Source organism: Canis lupus, chromosome 1, assembly GCF_011100685.1.
Source record: "Canis lupus familiaris isolate Mischka breed German Shepherd chromosome 1, alternate assembly UU_Cfam_GSD_1.0, whole genome shotgun sequence".
NCBI lineage: Eukaryota > Metazoa > Chordata > Mammalia > Carnivora > Canidae > Canis > Canis lupus.
In genome coordinates, this window is record NC_049222.1 from 113,908,479 (window position 1) to 113,935,977 (window position 27,499).

The following is a 27,499-nucleotide window of genomic DNA, read 5'->3' on the forward strand; positions in this document are numbered from 1 at the left end:
GAAGGTACAAAATAGGTGTTTTTTAATTGAAATTTTTTATAAAAAGGAGAGGGAACGTGAAGGGGCGGTGGGCTAGTCCCGGGGCCCCGCGGCGTCGGCAGGACGGGCCAGGGCGGCAGGGGCAGCGAGGGGCCTCGCCCCTTCCATGGTTCGGGTCCCTCCTCTCTGCCCCGCAGGCACCCGGCGCTCCTGGGCGCAAGCGGACGGGAGGGTGCGCGGCGGCGGGGACCCGCGGGCGCAGGCGCCGAGCAAAGAGCCTGGGGCCGCCGAGGCTCAGGCCCGCGGCCGGGCGGGCGTGCAGTGGTGCGGCTGGTGCGACGGTGCGAACCCCGGGCGGCAGACGCAGCGGAAGGAGCCATCGGTGTTGACGCAGCGTGCGTTGACACAGAGCGGGGAGGCGGCCTCGGCCTCGTCACACTCGTTGATGTCTGCATTAGGAGGTACAGGGGGCGCTGCTCAGGCCTGGGGGCCCTGGAGCCCCCCCCTTCTGACCCCTGGGGCCTCCGGGGCCGAGGGGTGCGAACGCTGAGCCTCCTGCTTGGAGTCGAATCCAGCCCCGCGGCCACCCCCTGCTGGCTGTGTGAGCCCGGGCAGGTGGCTTGGCCTCTCTGTGCCGCAGCTGTGTTCTGTGAGGTGGGGATGGTAGCCCCTAGGTGGCTAGGGTTTTGTTAGGAAAATAACACCGATGATGCTATCACAACCAATGCTTTCTCTGTACCAGGCGTTATTTAAAGCACACCACGTGTATTTATCCTCCTAGGCAGTAGGTACGTGATCCCATTTACATATGGGCAAACTGAGGACCAGTGCAACATCCCACAAGCCCCTCTTCAGCTCAGTGAGTTCCCAGACCAGCTCTCGGGGTCTCTGAGTGCCCACTCCCCTGCTCTTTCCTGGCTGTGGGTCCTTGGGAAACTCGTTCTCTTTTCCGAGCCTTGGTTTATTTATACGGAGGCCTCAGTGTCATTGTAAACCAGTATCGATGATGGTCACAACTCTATGGAATGAGTTCTCCAACTCGGCTCATTTTTTTTTGGATGAGATTAACTAAAGGCACAGTGACCTGTCCAGGGTCGCACAGCACGTTGCTAGACTGAGCCTGAGGTCTGTCCAACTCCCCCAGAGTCTTTGATCGTAGCCACTTTGCTTTACTACTGTCTAAACTAGGCAGCATGACACATATTCCCATTCTACAGACGAGAAGACTGAAGCTCCCCAAAGCGGTCAAGCAAATTGCCCCAGGTAGCACGGGGGTCCTTAGACATCAGCACCGCAGGATTCTACAGGATTCCTCAGCTCTGCTTCAAGCCCAGCCCGGGTCCCTGAGGTCAAGCTCTCACCCTGGCCTCACTTTTTGCTGGCAAGCCCCGTCCCTGTGCAGGAGTTATTTCCTGTTCCCTCTGGTCTGGCCGGACCCCTGGACACCCCTCAACGTCTCTGACCAGCCCCTCTAACCCCCCCACCCCCACCCCCACCCCCACCACTCAGTCAGGGCTTCCACCCTCTGCCGGTGCAGGCAGGCTCTGGTCACCCCTCACCGACGCAGGCCATGCGGGTCATGTCCAGGCGGTAGCCGGTGAAGCAGTCGCAGGTGAAGCCCTCGGGGACGCGCACGCAGCGGCCGTGGGCACAGCCGTCCAGGATCCCGCACTCCTCCGCCTCCAGTCCCTCATAGGGCCCGGACAGGGTGCCTGCGGAGAATGCGGGGACTCCATGGTTCAGGGTCTCTGCCTTCCATGGTTTAAACCCCCACCGTGGGGTCGCCCCTGGCCTGTAACCTCTCCTAAACTGTGCGGCCCGCTCCGGGGCTGTCGGGGGCGCTATGCGGCCAGGTTTCCCTGGCTCTGCTCTTCTCCCTGTCCTCTTTCTCGGTCTGCAGGTGTGTTTCTGTGCTGCTTCGTCGCTCACTCTGACTGTATCTGTGTTTTCCCGTCTTTCTGAGCCAATCTTCACCCCTGGTTTCTTTTTGTTTCTGGGTCTCACTCTCTTTCCCTCCCCCTCCTCCCTGTCTCCACCCCTGTGCACCCCTAACTCTTCATCTCAGCCTACATCGGCTTGCCCGCAGTGCTCACCAGGATAGCTTCCCCCTTCAGGTGACTCCTCGGGTTCTGGGAAGGAGCCCCGGGTGTCGCGGGACCGATAGCGCCAGCGGGTTCCTGGGCCAGGTGGCGCCGCAGCCTCAGATTCACCATAGGGGCCACCGTCGTCTTCAAAGTCTGGCATGTCATAGGGTGGTGCTCCGTATGGGGCCTCCCGGCGGGCAAAGGGCCCAGGAGGTGGTGGGTAGGGGTCGTAGGGTAGCACAGGTGGTGGGTACAACTCAGGCCCATAGGGAAGGCCCTGGTAGGGTGGACCCAGGTCAGGGCCATATTCATAAGGGAGTCCAAAGCCACCTGGTCTCGGGGGACCATATGCTGGCGGGCGTAGCACGTTGCACAGGGCCTCAAAGTCATCTGTAAATAGGAGCAGAGCCTCATGGTTAGCCCTGGCTTGCCTCAGCACCCACCACTCATGTCTGTTGTGTGGGGAACGGCTCCCAGAGGAGTGAGGAGGGGCTTGGGCTGAAGCATGGGAGGGGCTTCAAAGAGAGGGGCTGGGATGGTGGGGTCAGGATCAGGGGTTCTGGAGCAAGGATTAGGAGGCCGAGGGCTGATACTGAAACTCCTAAGTGCTGGAATTTGGGGGAACCATAGAATCTTAGACTAGGGACCTAGAGAAATAAGATGGGGGTGTTTTAGGGACCAGAGCTGGGGAGTACCAGGAACTGCTACTGGGGGCCTAAGGGGCCAGGATGCACAGGAGGGGATCTGAGACAGAGGACCTGGAGGTCTGAGGACCAAGGACCAGGGTTTAAGGCCTGGGGCTGAGTTCCCAAGGTGGACTCAAGGGTTTTAAGAGCCAAGCTTTTGGGGATCTCTGGGGTTATGCTTTGGGGTCTTAGGCACCTGGAAGTGAGTGTCTAATACACTGGGATTTGGAGATCTGTGGGCCAGGACGGTGGGGTCTGAGCAACTGGTATTTGAAGTCTAAGGGTCCAGGATTTGGGAGGAGTTATGGGCTCCTAAGGGAGCTATCTAAGCCTGAGTGTGGCCCAGGCAGATGGCAGTACCTGAGTCCTGGGCAGGGCAGAGGGCACAGTCCATTCCCCAGGCCTCTCCGTAGAGGCAGCAGCACTCTGTATAGGTGGCCTGGCGGTCCAGCCGGGGGCGGCTACACACGAGGTCAGCTCCTACTTCCTGCCAGCACACTCCCAGATTGTCATCTGAGGGCAGAGACAGCATGCATCAGGGTGGGACAAGTGGGATCGGGTCCTCCCAAATGCTGAGAGCAGTCCAGCCACCTGATGCCTAACACCAGGTGCTTCTCCTCAGCTGTGATCTGACTCCCAGGAGCCCTCTGAGGTAGTGCCAGGTAAGTGTGAGCTTGGTCTGGCATGAGGCTGTCATATAGGAGGAGAAAACAGAAGGGGTCCAGTGGCTGGGAGAGAGGGTCTGAAAGGGTTCTCTCCACGCCCAGCCTCTGAAGGGCTCTGGGACCTGGGGCAGTCGCTTTTTCTTCTCTGAGCATTGTTTGAATGAAGTCTCAGGGTGTTTGGGGTGTGTGTGTGTGTGTGTGTGTGTGTAAGAACAGAAAGTGGAAAAACAAAGGAGTTTGGGCCAGTGGGCAAAAAGAAAAGACCCAAAGAGATAGAGACAAACACATCCCAAGAGTCAAGAGACTCCATGAAAAACAGGAAACCAATGATTCAGAGAGACCAAAACAACAACAAATAAACAACAACAACAACAACAAAAAAAACAGACCTAGAAACAAGGACTCAGAGGGTGGCAGAAATTCAGAGAACAAACCTAAAGACAGACATCCCAGAGAGGTGGTAAGAGACAGAGACACACAGGGAAATAATAGCAGGAAGCACAGCTTTAGAACTTAGTAAGACCAGGTCCCATAGGGTCCTGAAATAAAATCCCCCTGGGCCACCCTGTAAGAGGCAATCGCCAGCGCACCCAGTGTGCCGAACGGAAGCCGGGGGCCCAGAGGCTATCCGCCACGTGCAGGGACGCACGGCCAGCAAGCGGCAGGCTCCTCTGGAACCTTTCCTCCGGGAGAACCCTGCCCACCAGGCCCGCCCGCCCCTGAGCTTCAGACTCGGCGAGGAAACGGGGCGTGAGGGGGCGGGGCCGAGCCTTGGGCAGGGTAGGGCCCCGGGGGCGGGGCCGGCCCGGGGCGGGGGCGGGGCGGGCCCGGGGGCGGGGCTACCGAGGCTCTGGCTCTCGTTGGAGACGCAGCGGCGCCGGGAGCCGTCCAGCACCAGCGGGGGCTCGCACGTGCAGTGATAGGAGCCCACGGTGTTGACGCAGCTGCCGCCCTCACACGCCGGCTCCTCGTCCGCGCACTCGTCATTATCTAGGGAGGCGAGGAGGAAGCGGTTGGGAGGCAGCCCTCTATCCTTTCCCACTTCCCCAGCGCGTTAACAGTGTGATGGATGGAGTCTAGACTCCAGGAGGACTTCCTGCTGGCGGTGGCCGCATTCCGGAGCGGGGCTGGCGGGGTAGAGCGTGGGGGGCGGGGTAAACAAGGAAGTGGAGGGAGGCTCCTACCGACGCACTCCAGTCGCTGGGCATGGTAGTAGTAGCCGTTGCTGCAATAACATGAGTAGCCTGGGGCCGTGTTCACGCACACGCCGCTCTTGCACACCTGGTCTCGGAAGAGCTGGCACTCGTCCACGTCTGCGGGAAGGATGGTCAGAAAGGCGCCCCACACCAAGAGAGAGGGGGGCGGGCCAGGGTGTGGGGCGGCCGGATGGGGGGAATGTGTGGCTCCAGGGCTTGACCAGAGAAGAGAGGGACCCCAAAGGTGGTGACAGAGACCCAGAGGTGGAGAGATAGGGAGAGGTGGCGGTAGAGAGACAGAGCGGGTGGGAGGAATGGGGGAGACAGAAAGAGGGTGAGAGAGAAAACAGGGCCAAGGGTGAGATGGAGCTGGGCCTGGGGCCTGAGGAGCAGTGGGGCTCGAAGTCTGGCCTTACCCCTCCGGAGGCTCAGGTCTCCGCTCGGTGCCAGGTAGCCCCGGCCGTGGGGGCACAGTGACTGGTACTCGGCTGCACACAGACACAAGGCTAAGCCCAGACACCCTCAACAACCGGCCCCCGCCCTGGCCTTACTCTTGCCCCCTGACCACTTACCCTTCATCACCCAAGTTTTCGGGCCCCCTGCCTGTTTGTGTCCACCTCTCAGCCTCATACCCACCTGACTGGCAGCTTGATCTTGCCCTTGCAGTACCCAGGACCCCAGCTCATGTCCAAATGTGTCCCCTGTCCCAGTCCCATGCTCACCTCTTTCTACCCAAACCCTCAGCCCTCTGTCCACCCAGTAGCCCATGCCTACCTGTCTCGGTGCTGGGGCACTGCTGGATGCGGCAGCCGCTGCCCCAGCCCTCACCCACGGTGCAGCAGCACTCTTGCCATGTCACATTCCGTGCCAGGATGTTGTCACATGCATCCGGAGCCGCCGTGTCAAAGTAGCACTCCCGGCGCCCACTGCCCACAGGGCCCTGTCTGGGTGGGCTGGGCCGGCGGGGTGGGGATGGTGGAGGTGGCCGGGCAGGCAGACCTGGGCTGGCAGGTGCCTGGGGCTGTGAGCCGGGGAATGTGCCTGGGGAAGCAAGGGGCTTTAGCCCAGTGTGGGCTGAGCCTCCCACCCCCATGTTATACCTGGGGAAACTGAGGCAGAACCAGACTCCACACCTCTCACCATCTATCCTTGTCTCTCCCATTCTCACCTCTTGCCATTTCTGCATCTCTCTCTCTGTCTTCTCCCCCATCACGGCCTTGTTCCCTCTCGCCTGGATTTCCTCCTTCCAGCCCTGATTTCTCTGGTTGTCGCTATCTGGTGATATCTCTGCCTGCCCCCTTCTGGACTGTGAGCCCCTTAAAGACAGTGGTCTCTCCTGGTCACCACTGTGTGCCTAGTACCCAGGGCCTAAACATAGTGGATGCCCTGTGAACATCTGCTGAATAAAAGAATCTGGTAGAGTCAGGGACAGGGCTGACACGGAGTCCTACCACCCATGTGTTCTCTATTGTTTATTGCTATTTATTTTTTTTTAATTTTTCATTTATTTATGATAGTCACAGAGAGAGAGAGAGGCAGAGACACAGGCAGAGGGAGAAGCAGGCTCCATGCACCAGGAGCCCGATGTGGGACTCGATCCCGGGTCCCCAGGATCGCACCCTGGGCCAAAGGCAGGCGCCAAACCGCTGCGCCACCCAGGAATCCCCTGTTTATTGCTATTTAAAACAACAACATTTAACTGATGGCAGCTGTCCAAGCCCAGAATGGTTAGACCACATCATTTTCCTGTAAGCCCTGCAGCCATAAGTTAAATAGACACATGAGTCTTACCAGGAGAAGTTCGTGGGGGAACACAACGTCCAGTCATGGGGTCAAACTCCTCAGGGCTGGTGGGGCAGACACAGAGGAAGGAGCCTTCGACATTCTCACACAGGGCAGCTCCACACACACCCTGTAGCGTTTCACATTCATTCACATCTGTGAGCAAGAGACAAAGGGGAGGGAAAGTCAATGGTTGCAAATGTCTGTGATCCTAAAACTCTAAAAGTCTGAAATATCCAAAAATAATGGGTATTTTTAGTCACCTAGACCCCATCATTCACTATCTTTTGGTGACAAACCCTGAATTTCCCTTGGGAGCCCTTTGATCTTCCATTTTCAACTCGTGTATTTTTGAGTAGGGCTAAATCTACTTCGAGGGGTGGACACAAGTCCCAGGCATGGCCAACCAGATTACTGTATTTCTCTGGCTCTGAGAGACAGGTGGTGACCAAGCTGGGCCAAAGCCAGGCCTGGCACTTTTGCTAGAAATATCAAAGAGCCTCCCTTTTTAGTTCAAGGGTTGCCAGGCTAAGGATGTTAGTCCGCAAGTGCTAGGGCCTTCTTTGTCATGTGAAAAGAGTCTGCCTGAAAATAAATACAACAGAGGAAAGCAGAGCTGAGAGAGGGAGACAGCTAGCCTTGTTGGAATCCCTGGATCCAAGTATGCCTCAAGTTCAAACATATTCTAGCATGTCACTGTTTTAATTCTTTTCAAGGAAACAAAGCCTGTTGTGTTGGAATTTGTCAAAATTAAAAGAATATATAACTGGGGCTCCTTGGTGGCTCAGTCGGTTAAGCATCTGACTCTTGATCTCAGTTCAGGTCTGGATCTCAGGGTCTTGAGTTCAAGCCTTGTGTTGGGCTCCAAGATGGGTGTGGAGCCTACTTAAAAAATATATGTATATATAACTAAGATTCATACAGCTCACTGTAGGTAAATTGAACCTCAAATGAAAATAGAAAACACCTACTGGACTCTAGTTAATACTATGTAGACTGAAGAATTTAGAGAGAAGTGTACTGATGCCTACAACTTAAATTTAAGCCGATCCCAGAAATAAGGTGGATTACAGACAGCTATGTGAGATAAGTATAATAAAATAATGATAATGGAATATAGATCATGGGTGTGTGGACATTCATTGTATTGTCTTTCAATTTGCTGTATGTTTAGAAACTTTCATCACAAAACATGGGGGAAGGGGCAGCCCAGGTGGCTCAGCGGTTTAGCACCGCCTTCAGCCCAGGGCGTGATCCTAGAGACCAGGGATTGAGTCCCACAATGGGCTCCCTGCATGGAGCCTGCTTCTCTCTCTGCCTGTGTCTCTGCCTCTCTCTCTCTCCTCTCTGTGTATTCTCATGAATAAATAAATAAAATCTTAAAAAAAAAAAAAAACATTGGGGAAAAAGAAAATGTTTATGTACACTTAAAATTAGTGTGCATTCAAAAAAAAAGATTAGTGTGCATTTTCTACATTTTATGCATGTATTTTTTTAAGCTCTCCCCCAAACAAGATCTGAATGAATAGGGTTTCTCTTGCTTGCAAACAAGAGATTCCTGACTGATATGGAAATGATGTAAGGTCTAAATTCCATAGGCTACTGTGTGTGTTCACATTTGTTCACACCAAATGTCAATTCACATTTGTTCAGGGCTTTGGAGAGGAACAGGGCATGACCAACCTCTTCCCCACCCTCCAGCCAAACCCACCCCGGGGAGCCCCGTACCCACGCAGTGACGCCCGTCCCTGGCCCCCTCGTATCCCTGGTCACAGAGGCACTGGAAGGAGCCAGGCAGGTTCTGGCACACGGCATGGGCCCCGCAGAAGGATCGATTCCGGCACTCGTCCACATCTGCAACCACCAGACAGTCAGGCCATTGCTGAGCCTTCTATCCCCTCCACATCTCACCCAAAGCCTGATGGACACCTACCCTGGCAGCCGCCCCCTGGCGTGGGCTGATAGCCAGGGTCACAGGCCGGTGTGCAGCGGTAGGAGCCAGGGGTGTTCTCACAGCGCTGGGCTCCACAAATCGCTGAGCCATATTCTTGGCACTCATCCACATCTGCAAAAGAGTGGGATGAGGGAGGGGAGGGGAGTCGCAGGGCTGGATTCACAAGTTCCTGAGGCTGCTTCCAGTTCCCATGCCTGAGAAGTCTATAAACCTGATATTCTAGGAGTCTGAGCTTCTAAAGTGTTGAGACGCTTAAAGTCTCCCTGCCATTTCTCACATAGTCTAAATGTGGTCCCTCCTCAGGGCCTTTATACTTGCTGTTGCCTCTGTCAGGATCACTCTTCCTGCAGCTATCTGCGTGGCTCCCTCTCTCACTTCACTAGTGTCTAGGTAAAGCCCTCCCAGCACCCCTTCCCCCCACTGCCCTGTCATCTCTGTCCATTTATCCTGCTCTATTTTCCTTCCTAAACTTGATATTATATTATCCATGTATTTCTTGGTACACCACCATCCCCCTCCACAATGCAGGGACATGTGTCTATCTTGTCCGTCCCCCCCCCCCCCGCCCCATATCCCCAGGGTATAGAACTGTGCTTGACACACAGTAGGTGCCTCCAAACTGCTGAATGAACCTTGAGTTTATTTACATGTTTATTGTCTATCTCTTCCCACCTGTCTCCCTTCCCCACCATTGGCTCCATGAGAGCGGGATTTTGTTTGACCCCTTGCCTATAGTACCCCCCAGTGTCTGGCACACAGTAGGTGATTAACAAATTCTTGTGGAATTAATGAATGAGGTCCCTTGAAACGGGGCTTCCATGGATCAGAGGTCTGGCAGCTAGAGAGCCAAAGATAGCCAGCCCACAGTCATTTCATTTGTTCCCCAAAATGCTGACCCACACTGACCCACACACTAGGCAAAAACAAATCTTAGATTAGCCCCAGCCTCCTGTCTCATCAGTAGTCTTTGGGAGCCTGGTGGAGAAATCAGGCAAGAGATTAGGGTGCCGGGGTGGGGTGGGGTGCCCTGCGTTGATTGGAATGGGAAGGTGTGAGGAACAAGAGGACCAGACAAGGGTGGGTGTGAAGCAAGGACACTGGCCACCCCTACTGTACCCGTTCCCAAGGGCTGGAGAAGTCTGAAAACTGGGGAAAGCACAGAACGCTAACTAACTGCTCTGCCTGGGGATGTCTTACTGGGGTATAGCCTAAAATGCAGACCGTGCTAGAGCAGCAGAGGCGCATGGGCTGCTCTGGAAGGGTCTTCCTCCTCTCCTCCCAGCTCACCTCCCGGGGGGGATGCAAGGGCACAATGGTGGCTTATTTGCACCATAGAGAGGGGGACACGGTTAAGAGCGTCAGTTGGGGGCTCCTTCCCTCCCCTCAAGGCTGGAAGGCAGGGTGCTCCTCCTCCACCCCTCAGGGAGCTGACTCCAGCCACTTGTCCCAGGGGCAGGGGTGAGGGAGGAGAGGAGTCTCACCGTCACAGGTGCCCTCGGGGCCCGCGTGGTAGCCGGGCTCGCAGTCTCGGACACAGCGGTAGGAGCCGGGGGAATTCTCACAACGCTGGGAGCCGCACAGGGCCGGGCCCCGCTCGCGACATTCGTCCACGTCTGAGGAAGGAGGCAGAGCAGTCAAATGGGGGAAGCCGGGGAGGCTGGGAGGCAAAGGAGAACAAGTTGAGGGAGTTAAGGAAGGGAGTGGAGAGTCGGAAGGGGGGAAGGGGGCAGGCAGCGGAGGGCAGATGAGTGCGAGAGAAGGGGAGGCCGAGGGCAGGGATCCCGCGGCGGGGGCCTCACCGAGGCAGGAGGCCAGGTCGGGGCCGGCGCGATGTCCCGGAGGACAGACGCACTCGAAGGAGCCGTCGGTGTTGGTACAGATGCCGCTCTGGCAGAGGTCCTCCTCGCTGCACTCGTCCACGTCTGCGGGACAGCGTCCGAGACCGCGGTGCCCCGCCGCCGCTCAGCCTTGCAGGCCGAGCCCCTCCGCCGCCCTCCCCCGCCCCCTCCCCCTCCCGCCCCCTGGCTGAGGCCGCCCCCCGTTTCCCCGCCCACCGCAGGCCCCGCCTTCCCCTCAAGCCCCGCCCCAGGCGGCCCAGGCCCCGCCCCTCCCCGGCCGCCGCCAGGAGGCTCCACCAGCCCGGCTTAGACCCCGTGGCTTTGAGACCTCCGTCCAAGAATTCAGACTCCGCCCGCCGCCCTCTCCCAGTCCGGATTTTCTTGGGGTAAGCCCACGCTTTCCCGCTCCAGGCCCAGCTCGGGTACCGACCGAGGCAAGAGGCTCCGCGGGGTCCGGGCCGGTAGCCCGGGGCGCAGGTGCAGGCAAAGGAGCCGTCGGTGTTGAGGCACTCGCCGTGGGGGAAACAGAAATCGCCCTCCAGGCACTCGTTCACGTCTAGGGTGCAGGAGTGGTCGGGGTCGTCGCCCAAAGGGCAGCTCCGCCCGCAAGCCCCACCCATAGCCTGTTGGTCTCGCTTCCATCACCCCAGCAGGCTCTGCCCGAGAACCCAGACCCCACTCCCAGGCTCCCCGACCCCCACCCCGCCCTGCCCACCTCTCCCCTCCTGCTCACCTGCGCAGGGCCCAGGCCGACCCGCCGGCGCCCGATAGCCCGGTGCACAGCTGCAGCGGAAGGAGCCCTCCGTGTTGATGCAGTGGCCATGGGGGCCGCAAGAGGCACCCGAACTGCACTCGTCCACATCTGTGGGTACCGGGCTTTCAGAAGGGGTCCGGTCTAGGGACACGGCAAGGATTCTCCCCTGGGGCTGAGGGGTCTGGAGAAGTGAGTGGGTAGTGTCTTGGGTTGGATATTGGGCTCCGTGGCAGAAGTGAGTGGGGGAGACCAAGAGTCCCTGATTCTAGGGACCATAACTGGGTGTCCTGTGGGTCCGGATTTCTGGGAACTCCCTATGCCAGGATCCTGGAATCAGTGAAGGGCCTCTGGACTAGGCACTGGGGTCAGAAATTAATCAGGGTAACAGGTCAGGTGTTATAAACCAGGATATTGTGGCATTCTGCCGAATCAGGAGAATGATTAGAGTCGATGACTGGCATCTGAGGCCAATTTGGGTCATGGGTAACAGGGTCCAGAATTCTGCCTCAAGTTGGGGGTCAGGGCCAGGGGTCATGAACCCACTCAGGCCCCAGAGATGGTTATTCTGAGAATGGGCAGGGGCAGTGAGAGAGACAGGATCAAAGGTCACAGAGAGTCAGGGGTTATAGGAGGAATTATGGCTAGGTCAAATGTCAGTCAGGTTCAGGGGTCACAGGTCACATTCAAGGTCAAGGGACAGTTAGGATCAGAAGGTTTACAACTGCTTTCAGGGTTGTGGGGAGGGTTTATCAGCAGGAGAAATAGGGTCAAATGTCACTGTCAAGTTGAGGGTCACAGAATCAGAAGTCACATTCAGGGTCAAGATTCAAGGTCCAGATTAGGGATTGCAATATGGGTCATGGACCCATAATCTAAGTCGAGTCACAGTCAGATGCTGGGGGTCATGGTCCAGGGGATTGAGGGCCAGGTCAGGGGTCATGATGCGGGTCTAAGGTCATAGCCAGGGCTTGGTCTCACCAGTGCACCGGCCATGCTGCAGGTGGTGGCCAGCAGGACAGGCCCTGCACTGGAAGGAGCCGGGCGAGTTCACACACTCCTGCCCAGGACATGCCAGGTGATTCTCACACTCATCCACATCTGGGGAGCAGGGGAAAAGGTGGCTTTGAAGGAGCAGCCCAAAGCCTCCCTCACCCATCCACACTCCTCCCTCCCTCCCCGGCCTCACCCTCGCACTCGGAGCCAGCCGCGTTGGGTTGGAAGCCTGTGGGGCAGACGCACTGGAAGCCACCTTCTGTGTTCTCACACCGGCCATAGGCGCAGGGCGGGGGGGTTCGGGCACACTCATCCACATCTGGGGAAGAGGGAACCAGTGGGGCTGAGAAAGGGGCCTGGACCCAATCATCCCCACTGCTATCACCATCTACCCCAACATTCCAGTCTGGAGGCAGTCTCTTGGGCCAGGCTCATCCCACCTCCCGGGAGTACAGACTCCTTCTCTGTTCCCCCACTAATGGTCTGTCCAGCTGCCAGGGTGAAGCTAGGGTACCACCTCCTGCACGTTGCCCTCCCCAGCTCAGAGTTGTCCCCCACCCCGGGCTGCCATGAGCACAAGAATATCATTCCAAAAGGAATGCAGAATGGAGAGCATCCTCATAGGTGGAGAAAGGCGAGAAGACTCTGGAGTCAGACCCTCCCCACCCTCTCAGTACCTCCACTCCTCTGCCTCTGCCAGTCCCATCACCCTGTCTCTCTGCCCCCCAGCCATGTCCCTCTCCCATCCCCACAGCCAATGGGGATGGCATGAGCTTAGACTCAGTACCCTCACCTTGGCACGGGGCCCCCGGCCCTCGGGAGCGGAAGCCAGCCGGGCAGGCACAGTGGAAGGAGCCAGCCGTGTTGTCACAGCGGCCTGGCCCACAGGGCGGTGGCTCTTGGGCACACTCATCCACATCTTCTTCACACGCCGAGCCCCGGAAGCCAGCCGGGCAAACACAGCGGAAAGAGCCGGACAGGTTCTCACAGACCCCTCTGCCACAAAGGCCTGGGCTCTGCGTGCACTCGTCCACATCTGCCCGGGGCAAGGGGCCCAGAGTCACACGTTTATGCTGCCCCACACCCCTGTCCTCTGCTTCGCCTCCCTGACCTCCATCACTTTGACTTCCCCTCCTCATCATTCTGCCTCCCTGTCCCCATCACTCGGCCTCCTTGTCTGCCTCATTCAACACCCCCCCTTCCCCATTATTCAAACGTGCCATCCATCCCTCCACCTCCTCAATCCCTAAGCTTCCAGTTGGCCTCCTGGAACGCTAGTCCCCATCAATCGGCCTCTTTCCGCACTGTTCTCCTGTTCTCCGTAACTGACAGCTCCATCCTCCATGACTCAGCTTTTCTGTTTCCCATCACTTGGCCTCTCCATCCCCCTGTCACTCGGTCTCTACGACCATCAGGCTGTGTGTCTGGTTCTTAGAACCTGTGGCGCCCCCCCTCCTCTCCCAGCAATCAGCCTCCCCCTGCCTCATTGCTCAGTCTCTCCACCCCTCCTCACTGCCGCTTTCCCCTACTCCCCCAAACCCCTCCCCTCTGTCTCTCCCAGTTCCTCACCCTGGCAGCCGGCTCCGTGGGGCTGCAGCCTGGTACCCAGCGGGGCACACGCACAGGAAGCTGCCCGGCGTGTTCTCGCACCGCCCGCGGTCACACGGCGGGGGCACGCGGTGGCACTCGTCCACGTCTGCAGGCACCAACCCGGAGGGTGAGACTGGGGCAGACACTCCCCCTCACTCCCCTCCACGCCCGCCCTCGGCGGACTCAGGGAGGATGGGAGGTGGGGAGGCGGGGGTGGAGCCAAACTCGGGCCCGGGCCAGACTGGGGCGGGAGCCAGGGGCAGTAGGAGGGCCCAGAGCGGGTAGGTTTAAGGCGTAGGCGGGAGGGCCGGAGGGAGGGCTGGAGGGCGGGCAGGTGAAAGAGGAGGACCCGACGAGGACTGGGGACTCGGCCAGGGCGGAGGCGGGGAGAGGACCGCGAGGGGGTCAATCTGGGGAGGGCAGGACCTGGGCAGGGGCAGGGCGGGAAGGGCAGCTACGCGGACCGAACAAAAGGAAGGCAGGAGCAAGGGAAGGGGCGGTGCGGGGTGAGGACGGGGCTCGGGCGCGGCGGGGCGGGATCTGGGGTCGCGCGCGGTCAGGTGAGAGGTCGCGGCCTGGGTAGGACCGTAGGACCCGGGCGGTGCCTGGGGAGCGCGGGAGCCGGTCCCGAATACGGAGGAGGCGGGGCCAGGGGAGGAGCGGAGCCGAGCCCGGGCCGAGAGCAGCCGGGCGGTGGATGCAGCGGGGACGCGCCCCGACGGGAGGCGCTGGCGGGCGCGGCAGAGACAGTGGTGGGGCCGAAGGGAGAGCGGGAGCAGGTCTCGGGGCGGGAGCAGGGGCGCGGGGAAGCCGGGGGGGGGGGGGGGGGTGTGCTGCTGGAGCCGGACCGGGGCAGGGGTGGGGCCCGCAGCTGCGGGGCCGGACTTCTCACCCAGGCACTCCGAAGCCCGCAGGCCCGCTCGGAAGCCCTGGCCGCACACGCAACGGAAGCTTCCCGGCGTGTTTTCACAGCGCCCGGGGGCACAGGGCGGGGGCACGCGGCGACATTCGTCCACGTCTGAGGGCACGGAGGGGGCCGGTCAGGAGGTGACTGGCAAAGCCCCCCCGACCGCCCCGCCTCCGCCCACCCCCTCTGCCAGGCTCACCGATGCAGTGTGTGCCCTGCGGGCTGAGTCGGAAGCCAGAGTCGCACGCGCAGGTGTAGCCACTGGGCCGTGGGATGCAGCGTCCCGGGCCGCAGACCTGGGGACTGCGCTGACACACGCCCGCAGAAGTACCTGGGGGGTCCAGACAGCCAGGGTTCCCCCATCTCTGAATCCTCTGTCCCTTTCATCCCAGTACAATCCCCTCTGCCTAAGACACCCTTATGGATGTCCCCCACCCCCCAGCCCAGTCTGATCCTCCTTTCCTTTATTCTGGGATGTACTCATCAGATGCTCCACCTGAATTCCCTTTATGGCCACCCCAAAGTCTCTACTTCTGATTATTTTGCTCTCCAACCATCTGCCCGAGATATAGTCTTAGTATCCTCTGCATGAAAATTGTCTAACATTAACTGTGCACTTACTAAGTGGCAGAGTCTTCAGAGATGGTTCGACGAATCCTCACAATGATCCTCATTTTACAAATGAGGAAACTGAGGTTCAGAGAGGTTAAATGACTTGCCCAATTGACAGAGAACTTGAACCCAGGCCTCCTGACATCAGCTCCTAATGTTACCCAACACTTGGCTCTCCAAACTTTTCTCTCTTCCCACTCATTCCTTAACATCCCTATCCTGGAATCTTCACCTTGGAGCTACCTCCTAGAATCCCCACCTGTAATACCTCCACCAATGCCCATGATTCCCTCTACTGCACCTGATTCAGAGATCTCAGGACCAGACCAGGCAGGGATGCTGGGCAGGGGAAGCTCAGGGCCCGGCCTGGGCTCAGGTGGGGGTTCTGGACGATGGGTGGGCAGAAAGCCTGGCAAAGAAGAGGTATCAGTGAACAGAGACCTGGATTTGGGTGTCCCCCCTCCTCTCTCCTCTTTTCCTTATAAGGCTAGGCCAGCCCCTTGGAGATGACATATCCTCCTCCAGAAGCCAGCTCACCTGTGGGTGGCCTAGGGGTGGAGGGTGGAGCCCGGTGGCTGAGGGACACTCGGGGTGGCTCCTGGCCCAGGGGCCTGGTGTTGTAGCGGAGGTCAGAGGCTGAGTAGTGGTAGCCAGGGCCAGCAGGGCAGATCTCTCGAAAACCCTCTGGGAACGAGAAAGGGAGGGAGAGAAGCAGAGAGAATGAGAGAAAGCAGGAGGCAATGAGAGAAGAGGAGTCTAGAATCTGGCTTTGACTGGGGAGCAGGGCTTGACTTTGGGTGTGGGTCAGAGGTTTGGGTTGGACTCTGGCTTGAGGTAGTACCCCGGCCAAAGAATGGGCTAAAGGCTAAGGGGGGGACCAAGGGTGTTTTTCCTAATTTGGGTAGGGATAAGGATAGGGACAGGCGTTGAGGGTGGGTGTGGTTTAGTCTGTTGAAGGGTCTAGTGTTAGGCAGAAGTTGGACTGCCAGGGAAGTGTCTCAGGAAAGGGGGGCATCTGGGGTGGTGCCCAAGAAGGAGCCTAAGCTGAAGGCAGGGTCTCAGGAACTCCAGACTTGGCCAAAGCTGGGAGACAAGATTGGGCAGGCAGCGTCTCTCAAGGGCTAGCGGTAGTCAAGGCGGATGGCGACTCAGGGGGTGTGTCTCGGTGGGCGTGGCCAAAGGTGGGGTGGGCCGGGCCGGAGGCGGCCTGAGCGTCTCGGGCTGGGGGCGTGGCCAAGGCTAGGGCCCAGTCTGGTTTGAGGGCCTGGAGTCCCGCGGCCCGGGGGCGGGGCCTAGAGCGGGCGCCGCGGCAGTCGAGTCTAGAGATAGACCAGGCAGGGGGCGCTCACCTGAGCCGAAGGGTGGGCAGAGCTGGCAGCCTCGACCCCAGGCTTTGCCCACGCGGCTACAGCAGCAGATCTGCTTGGTGATGTTGCGCAAAATGGGCAGCGAGCAGCCACCGTCGCGGAGCACGCGGAAGCAGGGCCCTTTGGCCTCTGAGATCACGTGCTGGGCTGGGGGTGGGGGAGTCGATTATTCAGGGCGGCCTTGGGAGTGTGACGGAACTAGGGGATCTGGGAGACCGGAGGATGGTCCCGGGGCGGGGCGGGGGGGGTCTTGGTGGGTGTAAAAGCCATTCGGAAGAGGTCGGAGAGGGTCTGAAGGAGAGGTGAGGGGTCTGGAGGTCTGAGAAAGGTTTGGGGCCTGAGAAGGGAATGAGAGAATTCTGGGAAGGATCTTAGGGTCTGCAGAAGGTCTGGTGGTCGAGGGAGTTGAAGAGATTCGGGGGTCTGAGAAGAGTTGAAGAAAGAAGATCTGAAGGGATAAAGATCTAAAAGTTTGAAGCGTTCTTAGAGGGACCGAAGCAGGACTAGGGAGTCTGAGGGTGTGTCAGTCTGAGACGTTCTGAGGGGGGTCTAATAAGAGTGATGGGGGGAAATCTGGGAGGATCTGGGGAGTCTTAGGGAATTAAGGCCCAGGGATGCTCTGGAATGGGCCTGAGGGCTGGGGGCGCAGACGCGGGATCCAGCCTCGGCCCCCTCCCAGTGGCTCACAGATGCAGCTGCTGCGGGAGGAGTCGTGCAGGAAGCCGTCGGGGCACACGCAGGTGTACCCGCCGTGCGTGTTCGCACACTCCCCGTGCTGGCAACGTCCGCCGGTCGCGCATTCATCCACATCTGTGAGGAACGCAGTGGTCTCAGGGGCGTCAGGGATGAGCTCTCTGCCAGCCCAGCGGGCAAAGCCAAGCGAGCCCTTCCCACTCCTGCCACCCCCTCACCTTGGCAGGACCCATTAACCCTTTCAAAGCCGGTTGGACACGGTCCATCTGGGGTCCCTACTCGGTCGGAAATCCCTGCAGAGAGAAGAGAGGGGTGGGCCAGGGGCGGGCGGAGCGGACAATAGATGGGTGGGGACAAAAGAGGGATGGGAGAGATTAAAAGATGTTGGGTGTGGCTTGAGTGCAGGAGGAACCTTAGGCGGTGGGAGAGAAGGCAAAGTGGGAGGTTCCGGAAACGCACGAGTAGGGTCTGGGCGTAATGGTGGGGTGAGAACAGAGTAGCCAAGTCCGAAAGTAGAGTGGGCGGTCCCAGAGCGGCATGGATAGCTCCAGAGTGGAAATGATCCCCACAACGGGGTAGGTGTGGCTAGAACCTGCGAACACGGTTGGTCTACGGGCCGGGTGCCAGGAGCCACGGGGTTATCACCTCTCCCCAGCTCCGAGCACCTCAGGGACGTCCTGGGGCTTACCCAGGTGCTCCGAACAGGACTGACAGTCGTGCACGCCCCAGGCCAAGCCTGCCCCTCGGCAGCACACCTCCTGAGTCCGGAGCCCGGGCAGCGGGGACGCACACTGCGGAGAAGCGTTGGGTGAGCGCGCCCCCGCGTGGTGGCACGCTCCGGGGCCCCTCCCCACCCGCCTCGACTCACTTCGCCTCCGCGCAGCTCCCGAAAGCAGTAACCGAAGCCGGAGGCATCCGAATAGCTGTCCTCGCGCGGCGCGCTCTGGGCCAGCACCGTGTAGGGCGCCGCCGCCTCCGCCCGCGCCGCCGCCTCCGCCCGCGCCACCGCCGCGGCGTCCGCCTCCTCCCAGGAGCCCGACACGCGCTCCACCTGGTGCACCACCACGGACGCCTCCTGCGGGTGCTCCACGTGGACGCTCACCATGGACGCCACGCCTGGAGGGAGGCACGGCAGGGCAGAGGCGTGTCTACACGGGTCCTTACGGACTGGGACTAGGAATGGGGGAAGGGCGCAAGGGAGAAGGGTACCCAGGGGAAGGCAGGAAAGATGAGGGTCGGAGAAACAGCGAGATAGTGGAAAGATGGGTCAGAGGGGACCCCGGCCGCACTCTCCTCACCGTGCTCGTCGTCGCGGTGGTTGGCCAGTGGCATGGTGTACACCGAGCGGGTGAGGCCTGGCATGGCCGGGGCCGGTGGCCGGGCGCCCGAGGAATGCAGCTGGCAGAACTTGCCAGCGAAGTCCGGGGGACAGAGGCAGCGGTCAGGCTTCACGCACACCCCGCCGTTGTGACAGATCAAGGGACACAGGACTGGGGGGAGAGAGAGGCTAGCTCAGACCCTAACGTTATACAAGTATCGCCTCCCTGTAAGTCGCTCCGCCTTGAGCCGTCTTGTGTCACCCCCGCCAACCCTGGACACCTGCATTGGCAGGGTCCTGTCGTACAGCCCTCCGGTATAGCTCCGCCCCCTGGGTCCGCTCACTACGCCCTCGGGCTCTTCATTCACTTTCAGGTCGCTCCGCCCTTCCTCCCCGTCCCACTTCGAGGCCGAGTCCAGGCGTTCCAGCCCCACCCCGACGGCGCTGTCTCCGCCCATTGGCTCAGCCCGACCACTCTAGCTCTTTCCTTAGCATCTAGCCCCGCCCATCTATCATCTGGCTGGGTCGCATGCTGTTCTAGCTACGCAGACCCGGCGCTGGTCTCTTCCATGGACTAAATCGACATTTTGCCCCCCGCCCCGCCCCGGGCACCACTCCCCTCTCCCAGCTCTGTCTCTTTACCGTTCTAGGTACACGCACATCCCCGTCTGGCCGGGTCCGCGACACTCAAGCTCTGCCCCCTAGTTGTGCGTCCCCCTGCTGAGGTCCTCGCGCACGGTACCCTCTATCCGCCGGATTCTAAACCTCGCCTATCAAGGTGTTTAACCTGCGCCTTTAGCCCCGCCCACCTTCCTTCCCTCACGCGGATCCCCCCCCCACCCCCCGGCGGGCGCTCCTCCGGCCCCACCTCCTTGGCTCTCCGGGTGCCCTGGCTCCACCCACCGCGCTTTGTCTCCGCCCACCTCCGCTCCGACTCCGGCTGCGGAGCTCCAGCCCTGCCTTCCCGCCTCCTGTAGCCCCGGGGCGGGGCCGCGACGGGAACGCGCCTCCTCTCCCCGCTGCGCGCCCTCGCTGGGCCCCCGGCCACCTCTGGGCGGGGCACTGCCAGCTGTGCGGCGGGGTAAACAAAGAGAGGGGTGCGGCGGGGGTAGGGCGGCGGCTCCGCATTCCGGACCCTTGGGGAGCCCCGAGCCCTCTGAGCCAAAGAAGGCCGGACGTATCCTGCGAGGGCACCCCCTCCCTCTCTCCCCCGGGGCTGCAGGGAACAGCTGGAGACAGCTGTGCGGAGGGGAGGAAGGGGGCAGGCGGCTGGGGCCGTCCAGGAAGGCGTGTGTGGGATTCTGAGCCACACACTGGAGAGAGGGAAAGCATAGAGGGAGCCCCTTCAGTTTAGAAGGGTGAAGGGACTGGACTCCTGGAAGGAGATCACATAGAGTGCAGTACTCTGGGATTCAAAGAGGGCTCAAGGTTTCTAGAATGGAAAGAGAGCCTAGCTCACAGGAAACCGAAGCTCCCTTTCAACAGAAGTCTGCTAAATTATTTTGGGGAGAGTTACCTAGAAAACAGGACTCTAGTGCCTTCTAGGGGACAGCTAGATCGAAGGTGCTGAGAACAGGGCTTAGGTGGAGAAATGGGTTTCCCTGGGAGTCCCCAGCACACAAGAGCCTCAATCCTCTGGGAAGATTCTAGGATACTGTGGATCCCCGTCCCCTCCCAGGCTAAGGGATTAGGTGCTCGAGTCTTTGGATTAATGGCTACGTAGGGGGAGCACAGTGTCTGGAGAGTCTTCTTGTGAGAATCAGCTGATCAAGACCAACTCTGGGCTTCTCTGAAGATAGATAAATCAGAAGTTCCTGGGGAGGGGGTCAGCTGGAAAAGCAAGGCTTGGAAAGACAGGAATCAGGAATCTGATGGCACTCAGTTGGAAATATAAGAGAATGGTAGTCTTTTGTGGAAAGAGAATTCAGCTAGGGAGGGGAGTTATCACTATATAGGGTTTGTAATCTGGGGTTTCTCTGGAAAGTAGGGAGGAGTAGCTGAGGGACAATACTACAGAGTTCTCTGGTGAGGGGCACAGTTTGGGGGGATTACATCAGAAGAATGGGAGGGAACTTCACTGGAGGGGCTGGTCTCTGGAGTCTGTTGATAGGGGTGGGGAGGAGGCTTAGGGTCTGATGGCTGAGATTCTGGGCTCCCCTACTTAGGGGAGTCAGGCCAGGACTCCAGAGTGTCCTAATAAGGGTCCTTAATTGAGTAGCAGGAGAGGCTTAACTAGGAGTCAGGATTCCAAAATAGGAAGGGTCTCTGCCGGCGGTCAGGGTAATCCAGCTAGGTCTCAGGGCATTTCTCAGCCTCCACGGGCATTTCTCCACCTTCTCTCGGTCTGACTGCCGGCCCCCCACCCAGCTCCCTTGGGGCTCCCACACCCGCGACGGATCGCTACTTGGGCACAGCCAACTCCATGCCCCACGCCTCTGGATGAATAAGGAGCTGAGGACATCGGGGTCCTGCCGGGGTCAACCCTCCTCCACAGTCCCCTCCTGTGCCTCCAGGGGCTTGGCACCCGCCTGGGCACGGCGCCTGGCACGGGCGCGTTGGGGCTGGGCCGGGAGGGAGTGTAGGAAGGAGGGAGGGAGGGGAGGAGAGAGGGAGTGGCAGCGGGCGGGGGCTCAGGCGGGAGATGAGCTCACGCCGGCCAGGGCTGGATTGGCTGGGGGCCAGGCTGGGCGAGTTCTCAGAGCCAGGGGCCCCCACTCCCCACTCCAGAGGGCCTCTGGGGTTGGGGGCAGGTAGGCCCCGACCCGGAGGGCCCGCCCATCCCTGCACCCTGGGGCCAACAGGTGGCCCACCCTCCCCACCTCACCTGAGCCCGCGGGGGGCTCCCTACTGCAGGGGTGCCTGGTGCGCACCCTCCTGTACCCTCGGCCCCCAGGGGGCGCCCCTCCCCCTAGGCCTCCTATCTGGATTTCTCTCCCACGTGCGACCTTTGCAACTCAGGGGCCTGCAGAGACCCTCCTAGGGACCCCTTCCCGCTCAGCTCTTGGGATCCACTTTTCTCACCCCAATCCCCCTCCTCACAGGCACTCTCATCCTGGGCTTTCCTAATCCCTCCCACCCAAGATACAGAAACTGGGACACCCCTCGGGGCCCTGAAAGTCTCCCTTGGTCTCCAGGGACTCCTTACAATCTCAGAATTGGGGTCCCCTTCGCCAGAGCTCCCGGTCCCTCCACTCTGGTATCTCCCACTTGGACTCAGAGGCATGAAAGCCGGCCCCAATCCCCTCACGTGGGACGCCACAGGTCACTGAGAAGCCTCGTCGCTTGCAAAATCGGGGCCCTCAGGACTCAACCCCCAAAGCCAGGAATTGAAGTCCCCCTGCCTTAAATACCCCAGGGATTCCCCAGCACTCCTGCACACCGCATCTGGGCTCCCTCTCCCCGGGGGACTGTCTCTCCCGTCCCCGGGGACCCTCCTCCCCCGGGGAGCCCCTCCCTCGGGACCACCACCCCGCACTCACAGGCGCGGAAGCCGGGTCCCCCCGGGGCCGCCCCGCCGGGCGCGCCGCTGTCCACGCTGGTGGCGTTGCGGGGCGCGCAGGTCGGGGTACAGCGGGAGCCGGTTGGCCCATGGACGCAGCGCAGGCCGCACACGGCCGGGGTGAAGCGCACGCGGAGGCGCTCTCGGGGCCGGCCCAGCACGGGCTGCGGCCCGAGCAGCGCCAGCAGCACCAATAGCGACACCCGCGCGCCGCCCGCCATGGCTGCAGCGCCGCGCTCCGCCGCGCCGCCGCCCCAGCCCGCCCGAGGGGCCCGGCCGCGCCCGCCCGCCTGCGGGGGAGGGCGGCCGCGCCCCCGCTCAGGCCCCCCCTCCCCACCACTCCCTCCCCGGCGGCCGCGCGGGGGCGCGTGGGGCTGGGCGCGCAGCCAGAGGCGCGCAGGCTGGGCGCTAGACTCGCAGGGGGGAGGGGGGCGCCCCGTCTGCCCCCGCCTCGCACCAACAAGTGAATGGGGCCCGCAGGGGAGCAGCGGGGAAGGGAACAGGTGGGGGCGGGCCGGTTTCCCCCCAGACGGGGCTGACTCCATAAAGAGGAAAGAGGAGTGGGGGCCACATTTGGGGAGGCCGGTAAAGGCTGATTCTCCACCGCCCTAGACACAGAGAAGGACGCTTCGTCTGGATAGGGGGCTGTCATGCACATCTGGGCGGCCAGGTGGCACATCTGGGGGAGAGAAGGGTCGGTGCACCTGGGCCCATGAAGGAATTGGGGGTCTGAATTGTGGGCAGGACGCTGGGGCGGGGGCACAATTGGGGATGCAGTCACATCTGGCCAGGACCCCCCACACCTGGTAGGAGAAGTCAGAATTGGATAAGAGCAAACGGCGGATTGAGGCTGTGGGCGGGGGTCCTCACATCTGGCCGGATGCCCACATCTGGAAGACTTTAGGGAGAAGGGGACACATCTGGGCTGAAGGCCACAGCAGGAGGGGGACTTTAGAGGGTGGTGGAGACTAGGGGGTGTGCTAACCCAGGGGCCGAGAGCTGGAGTGGGAGGAGGGCAGGGGGAGGGTCGGGGAAGCAGGGGGAGGCCTTTGGCTCCCAGCCGCCCCGCAATTTTGGGCATTCGGTGACCGGGCAGGCGCCAACCCGCACAATCGCTTTTGTTGTCTGGGCTAGTTCGGCTGCGCTCTCTGCCGGGACAGCGCCCCCCTCTTCGGCCGCAGGGAGCCCGGACGCCTGGCTTCCCGGCCACACCCCCGCGGGTCAGCGCCTCTGGCCGGCGTCTGGCCCTGTCCCGGGCTCACCTCTCGCGGCCGGACGCCAGGGTCCCTAGAGGGTCCGTGTCCTGAGGGGCTGGGGGGTGGGCTGAACTACAACGGGGGGCAGCTAGGCGGCGGCTGGACCGTGGGAACCAGACGGCTTTATCTGGCCCGGAACCCACCCCCTGCCCCCCGGCAGAGGAAAGGCGGATGTTCTTACCCCGGGTCTGGCCGGCAGGGGCGCGCTGTGGGGGCCTCCTCCTCAGCAGTGCCCGGCCCCCCGGCCCGCGGGGCCGCCTGCGTCTCAGCAGAGCTCGGGCCTCCTGCAGCCTGGGGAGCAGAGGACCGAGGAGACAAATGCGGTTAGACGGACGCCCCCTCCCCCCACGCCCACCGCAGCTAGAAGGGCCCTTCCCTGCCAGGGGATCTCCCGGTAGCAGCTCTCCCAACACCCCCTCCCTCCTCCCAATCCCTTTCCGGGGGCCAGACCTTGAGGGTTCTTCACAGGCTTGGGAGAAACAGAGACAAAGATGGGGGAGAAACAGATGAGGAAGGGAGAGAAAGAGAAAAAGAGAGACACAGAGGACTAGAGACAGGTAATGATGGGAGAAACAGACAGAAATGGCAAAGAACAAATACAGGGAGGGGACATGGAGAGAGGGCAGAGAGATGGAGACGGAAAAGCCAGAGGATGGGATAGGCATGCAAAGGAGACGTAGAAACAGAGATAGAAGTTGAGAGACACAGATAGAGAAGAAGGGAGGAGACGCAGGGAGCAGAGAGAAAGGTGTGCGGGACGGAGGCAGAGCTGGGAGCTCCTGCGCGTCTGGTAGGGGAGGGATCGCACACTCACGTCAGTGGCTGCCAGTTGAGGGACACCTGTCTCTTCCTCACACTGGGGCTGGGGCTCGGCACCACCAGGGGCACTGAGGTCAGGCACTGCTGTGGGCCGGCACACTTTTCGGGCGGGCAGCTCTCGACCCTGCAGGAGGCTTCGGAGACAGCCAGGGACTAAGTGGAGAAGGAAGGGACTGAGTCTGTCTTTCCACCAAGTGCATCTGGCATTCCAGCTGGGATGAGGCGTGAGGAAGGGAGCCCGACCCCTCTGCTCTTACCCTCTCTCACTCCCTACCCGTACCCCACCTAGAAGAACCCACCTCTGAAGCAGCGACTTCTCCTGGGCGATCGGCCTGGGCAGCACCGACAAACAGCAAGACTATAAACAGGGGTGGAAGTCACTCAGGCCCCTAGCCCCCTAGGACTCCCCAAAGAGGGCAATGGGGGGTAGGGGTGGGAGAGCCAAGAGAAGGCTTGGGAGCACTCGAAATGGATGTTTGATCAATCGGAGGCGCTAAGCTGGATGCCTCAGTTTCCCCATCTAAACAGTGAGAGGCAAATTGGCTTAGACTCTCTGGGGATGAAGGTCACAGCAACCCTACTTTTATTTATTTACTGGTGTTTAGTGGTAAAGTCTTATTGGTAAGGGCATCTTAAAGTCTTTCTTTAAACGGCTTTTTTTTTTTTTTTTTTTTTTTTTTTAAAGACGCAAAGAGGATTTCTAAGCGCATTTCCAAGCCCCGACTGTCTGGGAATCTAGAACCCGCCCTCCCCGCACGTCCCTGTCCTTGACTCAGCCGTCATCCCGAGCGTGGCCGGCAGGTGGCGCCACTTCCACAGGCCTCAGCAGCTGGGGAGGGAGGTCCTCTTTTGACTGTGGGTCCAGCAGGGTGCTGAGGTGGAGGGGGATACCGAAGGAGCCACAGCCCAGAACTGGGAATCCCAAGGCCTGAGGTCTAGCCCGTTCCTGCCCTTCCACGCGCTGCGTCCTGGAGCCAGCATCTCCTGGTCTTTGGGCCTCAGTTCCCCGCCTGACCAGGAGGAAGGAGTCGTTCTTCGAGAAATCTCCGCGCCCAGAGGGTCTCAGATTCTGGAGAGCGGAGTCCTCAGCTCCAGCGCAAGTGCGTCGCAACGAGGGGGCCCCCCAGACAAATCCATTATCCGCAGGCTAAGGGGGGCGAGGGACGAGGACGCGCGCTCTGGCCCCGAGAGAAGGGCAGTGGGGAGATGCTGCGGAGGGGACGTCGGGCGCCTGGACTCTTTCCAGACGGGTGGGGCCCAGTGGGAGGGGAGGCTGCCCGGATGGGAGCCCCCGGGACCCCCGATCTTACCGTATTCCCTCCCGCCTTTTCTCCGGGTTAACCCCTTCCCGGCCCCGCCCCCGGCGCGGCTCGGGTTACTAAACGCATTCGCAGAGACCGAGGCGGGAGCGGAGCCCGGGGCCTTTGTAACGGAGCGCTGGGCCGCAGGGGGGGGGGCGGGGGGGGTGCTGGGCAGACTGCTTCCTTGGAACTCGTCACCCGCAGACAGGAAGGGTAGCTATAACCCCCCAAATCTATAGGAAATTTGGGATCTCTTGCCGCGAAATCACTGGTCCTTCATTCAAGCCTGGAATCCTAATTCTAGGAAACCAGAGCATCCCCAGCCCTCATGAAATCTGAGGAACCCCCCGCCCCCGCACAACCCCCTGCAAGCCCCTCCGCCATCAAGCCCGAAGTCCACGTCTTCCTTAGTCATTAGGAAAATCCAAGTGTCCCTTTTAATTCATCCAGGCCTATTCCCAAACCCTAGAAAACCAGGACGTCTCAGCCCCACCATAGAATCCCTTCGTAACCTCCGATACTCCTCCTCCTTAAGCACCCAAGAAGCTTGGGAACCCCATCCCAGCTGGAGGGCCCCACCCATCTATCAGCGTAGGAAAACTCAAAGCCCCATCCCCATATAGGCTGGGACCTTTCTCCCAAAAAAAACCCTAGAATTCCCTGCGGCCATGTTATCCATCTACCACACCGGCGGCGAATCCCTCGCCTCAAAATTTCAGGACTCCCCGGATTCTAACCCCTGCAAAAATAGAGGGTCCTAGTAAACCCGAGGGCTCTGGCTCTTCCATCCCTACCCCGAAGCACTGGGTTCGTATTCCCCTAAACCCGCGAGTCCTTGTCCTTCCGGGCCACCAGGCTTACTGGGTGGAGGGGGCACAGGGAAGAAGGGGTCGCAGCGGGGCTTACCCGGCCCGGCGGCCCGGGATCCCCGCGACCTCGACGGCCTCGCTGGGGCCGGGGCTGGGGCTGGGGCTGGCAGCGGAGGCGGCGGCTGCGAAGAGCGGCAGCAGCAGCACCAGCAGAAGGGGGCGGCGGCCGCTGGGGCCAGGCCGCCGCATCGTGTCCGGCGTGGAGTCCCGCTCCAGGCGGGCCGTGTGTCCAGCGGGTCCGGCTCGGCGCGGCCCCGCCTCCCGCCCCCGCCCGAGGCCGACTCATTTTCTCCACAGTCCTAGCGGCTGCGAACTTCCCGCCAATCAGAGCCCGGGGCCGCCAGGGGGCGCTGCCCGCGCGGCCAATCGGAAGGCGGCAGGGGAGGGGCTAGAGGGACAGGTGCCGGGCGGGGGGCGCCGGGGCCTGGAGGTCTCGGTGCCGGAGGGTAGATCGGGGAGTCGGGGACCGACGTGGGAAGGAGACGCCGGAGGGTGGAGGTGCTGGGACCCCTCCCGCGGCTGGGAAGGATGCGTAGGCAGCGGGCAGGGTCCCCTGAACTGGACTCTCACAGGCCTCATCCCTTGCTCACCGTTGTGGGAGAATTTGATTAGAATTTGCTGCCCAACTGGTGTAAACGCTGGAAGCCTCTAGAGGTATCCACTTCTCACGCAAGAGACTCAGGACTCTGGGGGAAGAGCGCTAATCCTACAGTAAGCCCCAGGTCTGGCACCTCTAAGGCCCCAGGCGTTAGAGGGCCTCTAACGTCCCAAAGGATTTCCCCTTCTCGAGGGCCTATGCTTCAGGGGTTCCGGGTCCAACTAGCAAAAGTTTGCTCCTCAGAAGGCTGTAGCCTCTGACCCACAGGCTTTGCTCCCGGGGGGGGGGGGGGGTTCTCAAAGAGCTGTTCTCACACTCCTCTCCATCCACTGCTGCCCCTGGAGCTTACCAGACGCCCCTTCCCTAGCCAGAATCGTTAAAGATTCCCAACAGCACCCCTCCACTGACAGTTACAGACTCTCTCTTTAGGGAATTCCAGTCCCCTCCCTGCGTAGGGCCCTCTACCATCCTTCGGGAGCGCCAAGCCACGGGGGAGGCCCCCTTACCTTAGGGGGTCACCTGCACTCTTTAGGGAGTTCCAGACTCCTAAAACCATATCCTGCCCCCTCTCCCATTGCACTTCTCCCAAAGTCACCGCCCCTGAGCTTCAGAACTGGCTTCCTACTTGCACGATTCTCTGAGTTTCAGGTCACTCGCCTTTCCACAGCGAACGCCGGTCCAGACCCCTACTTAGGATCCCAAGCCCCAGCCCTTTCACGCTAGCCCGGCCTCCAGGTTC

At 60.6% G+C, this 27,499-nt stretch overlaps 1 protein-coding gene and 1 long non-coding RNA gene across 3 annotated transcripts in view; one reads left to right on the forward strand and one right to left on the reverse strand.

The window, feature by feature from the left end:
- On the reverse strand, window positions 1-26,351 carry LTBP4 (latent transforming growth factor beta binding protein 4). The gene is given in 34 exon segments (XM_038528846.1): window positions 1-428; window positions 1,539-1,691; window positions 2,073-2,453; window positions 3,110-3,262; window positions 4,258-4,404; window positions 4,599-4,727; window positions 5,027-5,098; window positions 5,385-5,651; window positions 6,402-6,548; window positions 8,121-8,246; window positions 8,326-8,457; window positions 9,828-9,959; window positions 10,146-10,268; window positions 10,615-10,740; window positions 10,918-11,046; window positions 11,917-12,036; window positions 12,125-12,250; window positions 12,725-12,967; window positions 13,501-13,522; window positions 13,524-13,627; window positions 14,414-14,539; window positions 14,628-14,759; window positions 15,342-15,449; window positions 15,578-15,724; window positions 16,390-16,554; window positions 17,095-17,217; window positions 17,319-17,393; window positions 17,789-17,891; window positions 17,969-18,216; window positions 18,399-18,590; window positions 23,355-23,464; window positions 23,988-24,126; window positions 24,292-24,350; window positions 26,200-26,351. Coding segments are annotated over 34 exon segments (4,866 nt in total). The 3' UTR covers window positions 1-273.
- Window positions 13,175-27,499, forward strand: part of LOC119868026 — a 19,288-nt gene continuing 4,963 nt past the window's right edge. Inside the window, exon 1 of one of the 2 annotated variants that reach the window (XR_005354632.1) lies at window positions 13,175-13,648. This is a non-coding gene — a long non-coding RNA (uncharacterized LOC119868026). Of the gene's footprint in view, window positions 13,649-24,682; window positions 25,093-27,499 lie in introns of those variants that run through there. The other variant, XR_005354633.1, reaches the window with a different exon arrangement.